At 44.2% G+C, this 10,727-nt stretch overlaps 1 protein-coding gene across 1 annotated transcript in view; it reads right to left on the reverse strand.

Annotated features, from left to right (window-relative positions):
* Positions 1 to 10,727, reverse strand: part of bsg (basigin) — an 11,438-nt gene extending 711 nt beyond the window's left edge. The window contains exons 1-8 of the mRNA XM_072660576.1: positions 10,531 to 10,727; positions 5,333 to 5,501; positions 4,833 to 4,921; positions 4,534 to 4,676; positions 3,837 to 4,107; positions 2,713 to 2,737; positions 2,538 to 2,609; positions 1 to 571 (exon numbers count right to left, since the gene is read on the reverse strand). The exon at positions 1 to 571 is cut by the window's left edge and continues 711 nt beyond it. Coding sequence (XP_072516677.1) covers positions 2,549 to 2,609; positions 2,713 to 2,737; positions 3,837 to 4,107; positions 4,534 to 4,676; positions 4,833 to 4,921; positions 5,333 to 5,501; positions 10,531 to 10,594 — 822 coding nt within the window. The 5' untranslated portion in view covers positions 10,595 to 10,727 and the 3' untranslated portion in view covers positions 1 to 571; positions 2,538 to 2,548. The remainder of the gene's footprint in view (positions 572 to 2,537; positions 2,610 to 2,712; positions 2,738 to 3,836; positions 4,108 to 4,533; positions 4,677 to 4,832; positions 4,922 to 5,332; positions 5,502 to 10,530) is intronic.

Below are 10,727 nucleotides of genomic sequence, written 5' to 3' on the forward strand. Positions count from 1 at the left end.
CAATAATGATCACTGCTCTGCTGCAGTTAAAATATCTAGATCTGAACACCTGAAACCACCACAGCATCAGAGTAAGTGTGGGGGGGGGGGGGGGGGGGGGTGTGAACTGCCCAGTACCAAACTGTTTATCAGGGTCCAACACGTCCAGAGGGTTCTGCAGGTGTTCAACACGCCAAGCTTCAAAATTACCCACCCTAAAAGAACAGACCACTCTTCCGATAACCAGTTCCGGACATGGGCAAGAACGCCAGTAAGCAGTTTGAAACGGAGAGTTCTGCGGTCCAGTGTAGGAAGCAAAAATGGAATAAAATCATCAACTGTTAATTCCCACATTAAAAGGGTTTCACTAGAACACACTTCTACAGCAAGAGCACAATCATGCAATTTCTGCCCCCTCCCTCCCTCAAACCCCCTTTAACACACAGAGGAACACTGGGAAAAAAAAGAAGAGACCAATCAACACGTTTACACTCGAGCAAAGAAGATTATTGAGAAACGGCAGGTCCGCTGGAGAATGTGCTCCTCAGCAACTTTACACTTTCCTTGTCTTTATCAGTAGTCAACAGGACACCTGGAGAAGACAAAAGACCTGCAGTGAGAGGAAAACTCAGGTAAAACAGATCTGTGTGCGTTTAAGGGCTCAACTGAGCAACGGTGTGGACTCCAGACTTATATCTGAGGACTTGACTTTGACCCGATCAGCAAGACTTGTACAGTGGGGGGTTGGGGGGGGGGCTGTAATTGACATCATAGGTAGACTCAACTATGAGAGACAAAATGAGAAAAAAAATTCTGAAAATCACATTGTCTGATTTTTAAAGAATTTATTTATAAATAATGGTGGAAAATAAGTATTTGCTCACCTACAAACAAGCAAGATTCTCTGTCCTCCACTCATTACCTGTATTAATGGCACCTGTTTGAACTGGTTAACAGTATAAAAGACACCTGCCCACAACCTCAAACAGTCCCACTCCAAACTCCACTATGGTGAAGACCAAAGAGCTGTGGAAGGACACCAGAAACAGAACTGTAGACCTGCACCAGGCTGGAAGACTGAATCTGCAATAGGCAGCAGCTTGGTGTGAAGAAATCTACTGTGGAGCAATAATCAGAAAATGGGAGACCTACAAGACCACTGCTAATCTCCCTCCATCAGGGGCTCCACGCAAGATCTCAGCCCGTGGGGTCAAAATGATCACAAGAACGGTGAGCAGAAATCCCAGAACCACACGGGGGACCTAGTGAATGACCTGCAGAAAGCTGGACCACCGTTACAAAGGCTACCGTCAGTAACACACTACGCTGCCAGGGACTCAGATCCTGCAGTGCCAGACGTGTTCCCCTGCTTAAGCCAGTACAGATCCGGCCCGTCTGAAGTTTGCTAGAGAGCATTTGGATGTTCTGGAAGGGTTTTGGTAGAATGTCTTATGGTCAGATGAAACCAAAGTAGAACTGTTTGGTACAAACAACTCGCTGTGTTTGGAGGAGAGTGAATGCTGAGTTGCATCCAAAGAACACCATACCAACTGTGAAGCATGGGGGCGGCAACATCATGCTTTGGGGCTGTTTCTCTGCAAAGGGACTAGGACGACTGGTTTGTGTACATGAAAGAATGAATGGGGTCATGTATTGTGAGATTTTGAGTGCAAACCTCCTTCCATCAGCAAGGGCATTGAAGATGAAACGTGGCTGGGTCTGCCAGCATGACAATGATCCCAAGCACACTGCCAGGGCAACAAAGGAGTGGGTTCGTAAGAAGCATTTCAAGGTCCTGGAGTGGCCTAGCCAGTCTCCAGATCTCAACCCCATAGAAAACCTTTGGAGGGAGTTGAAAGTCTGTGTTGCCGCCGACAGCCCCAAAACATCACTGCTCTAGAGGAGATCTGCATGGAGGAATGGGCCAACATACCAGCAACGGTGTGTGCCAACCTTGTAAAGACTTACAGAAAACGTCTGACCTCTGTCATTGCCAACAAAGGATAGAGATGAACTTTTGTTATTGACCAAATACTTATTTTCCACCATTATTTGCAAATAAATTCTTTAAAAATCAGACAATGTGATTTTCAGAGTTTCTCATTTTGTCTCTCATCCACCCATGATGTCAATTACAGCCTCTCATCTTTATAAGTGGGAGAACTTGCACAATTGGTGACTGACTAAATACTCCCTCCCCCCCCCCCCCCCCCCCCCCCCCCCCCCCACTGTACACACGTGGAAGAAAGCAAGAGGGGTGTCTGGTGTCTCTCTCGCACAGATTTCAGAGGACAGTAATGAGTTCTCCATCTTTAACTTTCACTCCATAAGCCAGAAAAAAAAGCAAAAACGTACAGAGAACTGACCAGTTAGTATGGTCATGCATCAAACTGTAGCTACTGTAAGCTACGCGAGACAATAACCCAACCTCATCCACATCTAGCCACCGATTCACACCTAACCATCTTGTTTACGGTCATTAAGCTGGGAGTAGTCTGGTACAAAAACAGTCTTTGGAAAAATATCAAATCGTGTCTTTTTGCTTTGATTAGACTCACCTGCTGTCCTCTCAGTTGGAGTTCCTTTGCCGGACATTCTTGTCTTTGTGGTTTGTAGCGGCATTGCTCTTCCTGCAAAACACGACCTCACGTCAGTCCCTTCTTACAGATTAAGCAAGTCCTAGAATAAACTGTTCCAGCAGGTGAAATTCAAAATAAATATAATGAGACTTACAGTGGGGCTGATCCTGAGTCATCGTCTAGAGTTGGCAGAAAGGGGGAAAAGCGTGAGTGAGAGACTTCTAACAGGTTTAGATTCAAGAGTTAAGAACTTGCATACCAACTGAACCAGCATAAAAGCATACAGACACCCACCACACGGTTTAGTGAACAACTCCTACAGTGTCAAGTTCACTATACACAACCATAGCGGAACTCTAATAGCAGCTTCTGAAACATCACTAAAACCTAAAACACTAAACTCCTCAGGACGACTGTGGAATAATCTAAACATTGCTAATACTAGTTCATGCAAAACAATGCAGTTAGAGTTACCATGCAACATATGAAAAAATAGACCCAGTGTCAGTTTTCCCATGCACAGAGCATCAGACGCCCTCAAACGACAAAAACGCGATCCACAAGACTACCAAGGAGCTATTCCGCTTTATCTGCCACTGTAGTGTCAAACGAATCCTGTCCCTGAGCAGTGAGAAAGGCTGCAGTTCTGTTCACCAGAGCTGAAGTAACTCATGCAATGAGAACGATGCAGAGAGCATGCAAAAACGTCAAATGCTCTAAATCTCATATTACCCTGTTAGTTCACCAAATACCTCGACATCGGAAAACCAAATCTGGCCTGTGTCAGGTCAGACTAAACCCTTTCACTGGATGTGGCAAGAATTAGAAATCATTACAGTTTCACCATTTTTCTTCATGACTGCCAACAACAGAAACATTTAGTTCAATTAAATTTAGTTTACTTCCCCCCCTTCCCCCCCTCCCACCTCTAAGCGCACCTGTTACCAGTGAAAGAGTAGTTTGTTTTTCAACATGTCTGGGAGCAGCTATTCTATGCAAAAAGTGCTTCAAGACTCTAAACCTGCTCCAAATTCCTAGCCTGAGTAAAACCACTTCAGCCTGACATGCAGTTTTGAGCACTTACCACAACGTAAAAGCAGCAGCAAACAGAGAAATAAACAGTGTAAATAATAAATTGTAAACAATAAAAACTCAGCTAAGAATGCAAACACAAAAAAAAGAAACAAAACAAAAAAACTTCCTTAAGAACATTTACAGTCACCAATTTTTACATTCACTGGCCTCCAAGCGATCATTATTTAGCTAGCTAATGCTTACCGTCATTAATCTCATCAGGCTTTCTCCTCTTCTCATAGATGAAGATGATGGTGACAAGAATGATGACCTCAGCTACAATCCCAAGGAAGGGCCAGAGGGCAGCCAGGCGGCTTCGCACACGAAGGTGGATCTTGGCAGATTTACTGCCTAGCTCATTCTCCCCGATGCACTCGTAGTCACCCATGTCGTCGTCGATGTTGAGGTCCTCGATGGTCAGCGTGGAATTGTGATCAGTGTTCTTGACTGTGTACTTTCCAGAGCTGTTGATGGGCTGAAGAACATGGAAAGAAAACATTAGGACACTAACGCTAAAAGTGTGATTGCCACAACAGTTTAGAGCAGTGTTCAACAACATTCATCCTGCAGGCAGGTTTCATTCAGCCAATCAAAGACTGGTGGGGACAATCACAGTTAGACCAGTCATTTTCAGGACTGTATATCTCCAGGCCACCCACCCACACTAAAATTAATATCATAAAACATCAGGGCTGATACCCTCAGTGTGCGTCAATCATGGCCTTACTTGACAAATCAGTAAAGCTCAGACTCAAGAGAAGCTCTGCTAAATATTTATAGTTGGTACAATTTCTCTTGATTTATCAATCAACTGTCACTCTACACATGGAAAAATTCTTTATATACACCTCTCCAACGCTTCACACAAGACATGTGTCTATAGAGCAGATAACAACCATACCTTTCTGTCGTTGGGGTCATCACTGAGCTTATACCACGTCCAGTCATTGATGAAGGGGTAGCTATGGGTCACACACACCAGCACAGCCTTGTCCTGCTCATTACTGTTCTCAGAATGCTTATAGGGCACAACATGAGGAGGGACTGAGGAGGGAAGACAATATTAGCATCTCTAAAAGCACCACGACTTTACAAATCAAAAGAGATAAAACTGGGTAAGTCAGGTAGGCCATTTAGAAATTATTTAGTATTGGTGAACTAAAAAGCTTGCTGTTCTGTGCAACACAACCAGGTCCTTACCTATAACATCAATGTCTTCCTCTACTTGTGGTTCAGACAAGAAGACGCAGGTATACTTCCCAGAAGCGTGATAATCAACCTTAGAAATGCTACAAGAGCAGCAACAAAAGGTAAGAAGAATAAGTTAGACAATAACCAGTACCAAACAGCAAAAAAACAAAAAAACACCTCTAACCAACTTTACATACATCTTCTGGACCAGAGCTGACACTGCTATTCACTCTAAATGGGGGTGAGGGTCAGAGAGGGTGGAGTCCCTGTAACCACTGCCCGTGTCTAGACTACACTGCACGTCAGCACTGAGTCCCTCAACAGGGATCAAAACAGCTTCTGTGCTTTCAAGCCAAACATCCAGCACTGTATTTTCTTAGCTCTCATACAGCCTTTCCCAGCTTAGTGATAATTACAGACAGGAGCTCCTGATTCTAGATGGGTTCCCGGGTGGAGGGGTTGCAATCAAGCTAGAAGAAGATGGTTTAGATGGTGTTAAGGAACCATACATGTACTCCGTGAAGAGGCTTCCAATGTCAAGCTTGGTGCCCTCGATCATCTTGCCATTCCTCTTCCAGTAGTGGCCCTTGATGGTAGACACTGGGTTGGTGAGGTTACAGCTGAGTGTTGCAGCAGTCTTGTTGACCACCTCAGTTGGATCAGTCACAATATGAGACTCTGTAGAGGTACAAGACCATAAGGGGTTCAAAACATTCATTTGAACAAAACTTCTATAATTTTTTTTTTTTAATGTTTAACATTATTTTACCATTATTATTTTTATTATTTAACATTATTATCTATTCCTTAGACACACATCAAATTTCACCAAAGAAAAAAAAACAAAAAAAACAAAACACAGCTTAACAAGCTAATGGATAAGCCAGATAGTAGTTAATAAACAAGCAGGTAAAAACTGTGTCCAACAAGTAATCTAAAATTAGCTGGTTTGCGACTAAGGGGGTGGGGGGGGACGGGACACGGACACACTAACTTGTAATGAATACAGGAAAACTGGATTCTGGTTAATTACACTTCTCTCAGATTGCGATAATGCTGTATAACGAGGCAAAACACTACATTCTTTGAATAATTCACTCATTCAGGAATTAACATGCTTTAAAAAGGCATCTTTTTGAGGGATAGGACACAGCTAAAGGAGAGGGCTTGTAGTAATGCTGGTGGACTAGGTTGATCATTCTGTGGTAGAAGGGAAGACACAGGAGGGGCACGGCAGGAGAGAAGTCTGAATCTAAGGGGCTCTCCTTCATCTAGCTGCAGGCAGCGCGGACCACTCCTCTACTCTTCACAACTCACTTTCAAATACAATAACGTTCGCTTGCGAGCGGATCCACTTGACTTTGGGCGTTGTCCTCAGGTCATTTCGGTCAGGATCGTTGGAGGCACGGCACTCGTACACGCCAGTGTCGTTGAGCGTGAGATTGAAGAGGACGAGCGTGCTGGCAGCGTGGTGAATGTAGGTAGTGTTGATGTGGACGTGTTCTTCCCGAGCCCCATCAAAGAGCTGAGATAGCTTCTCGTCCGGCTCTTCACCCTCTATAAACCACCACTGTACCTCAGGGATTGGATTCCCTATAACCTCACAGTGCAGCTCAGCACTGTCACCTATCAACTTCATCTGAGACATAGGAGACTTTAGGAAGCTAGCTATAGATGTCCACAAAGGACATAACGTGACCAGGAGTTCCAGTTGATTTGGATACAGAGCAGGGAGTTCAGAGTAAAGAGTGATGCAAACGGACAAAAACAAAAAAAAAAAACAGAAGAAAAACAAATAAATGGTTAGCATGAAGAAGAAAAAAAAAGAAAGCAAGGTATAAGTTTTGTTTTGGACATCATACTGCAAGATCAAATCTTGGCTTGTATCACTACACACAGCATGATGCCCAAACCCATAAGCAAAATGCAATGATAATGGAATCTAAACTGAACAGGATGAGAGGTGAAGGTGACAACCATACAAAAGCAATGATGACCGCTTTTTGTAAATTCAGCTGCATTAACAATATCAAGATTAATAGATGGTTGGTCAGATGTCCGTTTTAAGGAAGCTCCATGTAAGGTGATTCTTGGACACTACTTCTGTAATCATGTCAGGGAGTAACGACTCCTCTGCAGAGACAGGGCTGGGTCAAACGAAACCCCTGTGAAGAGATTTCAATGAAATTCCAGAAGCAGCCATGGAACAACATACTGAGCGGACAGGGTGGGAACACTGATTTGTTCAATTAACAATAACCTTTAACGTCAGCGAACGAGGGGGGGGGTGGGGGCAAAAAAAAAAAAAAAGGTCAAGGTCGCTTGTTTATTCATCATATTTCGGAGATCAAAGTCTTGGAAAGGTATGAGCTACAGACAAGTAGCACATTGGAGCTGCATTATCTTCTGACCAGCACCACTAGAGAAGCAAAGAGAGAGAGCAGACTGACCTGATCATTTGCGCTTTAAACTGGAACAGCCATCATGAAAGGTCAGATTCAGATGATTAACATAACTCAGCTCTGACTAAATAAAACCTCTTTGTCCCAGATCATGTTACAAAGGTAAAGTTGGTCTCCTCATATAAAGGTCAAAAACAGGCCTGCAGTACAATGTAACTCCAAATACATCCAACATTAAAGCTAGAGTTTACACTGAAATGATTAAATACCAACAGAGCACTCAAAACAGGCTGATCCCAGACACTTCAGCCATTCAGCAGGTTCAAAGTCTGAGAACAGCTGTTAACCCCCCCACAATCACTGAGAACCAAATCATGGCATAAGAGAACACCAACACTCACCTCAGGTCACATCATAGATCTACAGAAATCCAATCACACATTACAATACAATCCTCCACACGTGTGAGCAAGAGCACCATCCGGTCAGGGACAATTACTCTACCCACAATGCGGTCCTACACAGCTCTCACATTCAGTCTAAAGGAGGGCCACACTACACGAGGCTCCAACAGCTAGAACAGAGCAGTGAACTACAAGACCGTATTACACAACCAGCGACCAGACACTCGAGCCCTTACTGACTTATACAGCAAAATGGCCGTCACTAGACAGCAGTCATTACAGCAAAATGAAAAGCCTTTTTTAACACAGGACAAATACCTGTGCACACTCACTAACCCAATTTTCTAAGCTGTGCTGAGCTGAAGGCTCCAGGGAAAATCTAATTTTAATTCTGATGTGGAGCTGCTGTGGCTCAGCTCTCAGCCGTGGGGCTCGTTTGGCTGACTTCCGAGGAATTCTCCATGCACACACACTACGTCAAAATGAGGGCAATTAAAGAAATCAACCCTAATGTGCTGCTAAAATGCAACCAGAGAAGTCTCAAACAAGGACGTCGCTACCAGCAGTCCAAACCACAACAAAACCCGCAAACAGCAGGTTAACTGCTTTCTGTGATGGAGGGTCTGGGCTTAAGTGTAGGCTTACCTCAGCTATGGAGAACAGCACATAGCCTCCTGCTGTGTGGTACTATTTCTAACTGAGCCTGAAGCTGATTAGGTGTAGATTAACAGAGACTGACATTCATTCAGCTGCTACACTGAGAGGCCAAATAAATTACAGTGGGTGCACGCAATTATGTATATTGTTGAAGCAAAATTGATCAAATTACTTATTCATGTCCCTCAGACACATTTAATATGTTAATAGTACATGAAAAAAGCCACTAAGCTCACCAGTCTGAAGTCAGCTATAGCTTGATAAAACTCCAACGATATTCCTCTCAATACTTTCATGTCAATTTTAATCTGAATTCTTAACTGTGACTGCCATGTGGAGTTTTCCTTTTAGACTTTTACTGTCACAATTTAACAGTTAAAACACTTCAGATCTGGGTTTTAATAAGATGCCAAGAGGCATTTTCACATAAGCCGTATTCAATAGTCAGGGGTTGTTATGTTTCTTCAAGTTCAGCAAGTTCACACACATTCCTACACACTGGCCACTAAAACGGCAGGAACATCCCAATACGCTTAACATAAATCCTTTACAGACTAACAACAAAATTGCAAAGAGACTTTCCAACAAAAGTCTGGACTGTAATTTTACTGTAACCACTGTTCTTTACAGCAAAATTCACCCTCATCAATCAGTGACAATGGACTGTTAGGAAAGGGGTGGGGGAGGTGCAGGCTGGTGATCACATCCACGATCAATTCACAGTAAATCAGGGGCTCCACAGCAGCCACCATGCCAGACCCACAGGCAAAGCCAACTGGTCTGAACCGGTTCTTATTACTGCAAACGCTGGTCTCTGAAACCCTGTTTATTTAACTGGTTCATTAACAGGCACAGATTAACAACCACTGTTAACAAGGTCACAACCGGGGAACATTAAATCCACTGCCATTACAAACACCACAACCCAGACCATCACCTACCTGCTCAACACCTAACTGTTACCTCCACCCTCAACATTCAGATTTCAGAGATTTCAACTCCAGATTTACAGTAATACTAAGAACATAACTACAGAATTAAGACATTTCCCCCTGGTCTTGTTGTGGGTCAGATTTACCCATTCCAATGTTTAAAAATACCAAAAAAAAAAAAAGATGCACTGGTATATATAAAAAAAGCTAAATAAGAACAATCTAACCCAATATGCTGAATGGTTAGTTTTTGCCAATGTACAGAATAAACACTGAGAAAAGACTAGGTTAAACAACATTCTGTAGGAGATGAAAATGTTGACTACAGCGAATATCAGTGAAGTTTACAGTAACTGAGCTAAAGACGGTCACAGAGAGAGAGATTAGCACCGGGCCAGTCTGACTTTACTGCGGCTGCTTATAGGTGAACTTCACAGGAGGGGTAGAGTCCACTCCAGCCCGAGCCCAGTGAGAGCCGCAGGTTTCCATCCAAACAGGAAGAACACAGTGTACTCTCCTCCACCCAGCCTGGACACCCCACACCAAATAACACATACTGACAGTGGGGTGAGGTTCCAGAGCGAGGTTCTAGAGCGAGGTTCTAGAGCGAGGTTCTAGAGTGAGGTTCTAGTACACTTCTTATAACGAACATCTCACAAGAGGAAGGCCGAAGTCAGGAGTTTATTGTTGGGCCAACAGCAAGACATTGTTCATGTTATTTCAGAGAGTAACAGCTTAATAATAATAAATCAATAATAATAATAATAATAATAATAATAATGATGATGATGATGATGATGATGAAAGGCAGATTTTGAGAAGGGGCGATTTAGACACTTGTAGTGAACAGGGACTAAAGCACAGCTCACGCAGTTCAGGACAACGCTGAGTTCTGGATCGGAACCGGTCTGATGGGAGTTTATTCGCTCGGATTCATCCTCTACAGCACCGATCTGCTGCTGGATGACTCGCCACTGGAACAGCTGAAGCCGGCGCCGCTGCGGGGCGGAACGGACCGGGAGACCGAGGTCGGGTCGGGTCGGGTCGGGCGGCGGAGTTTAGCGCGAGCGGCCTCTGCGTCGTAGTTAGCTTTAGCATCCAGCTAACGACTTCGACGGAAAGCTCGAGAAAACCAGTCCGTTTTAACTTCAATCGTGTTTAAATTCCCTAATCCGACAAACTGTGCTGGAGATGAAGTGGCTCTGCTGAGGATTATAACCGTTATTCCCTCACAGCTGAGGCTAGGGAAAAGCAGCCAGCTGGCTAATATGCAGCTAGCTGGCTAGTTAGCTTAGCAGGCTGAGGGGCTTACCTGTCCGCAGAAACACCTGATCCACACAGAGCAGCAGCAGCGCGCCCAGCCCCAGCACCTTCATCTCTCCCCGGCTCTGCTGACCACGAATGACTCTCTACTGGAGCTCCGAACTGCTACCAGCTCGGACTGAAGCTCGGTTCGGACTGAAGCGCAGTTCCGACGTCCTCTATTTGATCCTGACGCGCACGAGAACG

Source organism: Salminus brasiliensis, chromosome 17, assembly GCF_030463535.1.
Source record: "Salminus brasiliensis chromosome 17, fSalBra1.hap2, whole genome shotgun sequence".
NCBI classification, from domain to species: domain Eukaryota; kingdom Metazoa; phylum Chordata; class Actinopteri; order Characiformes; family Bryconidae; genus Salminus; species Salminus brasiliensis.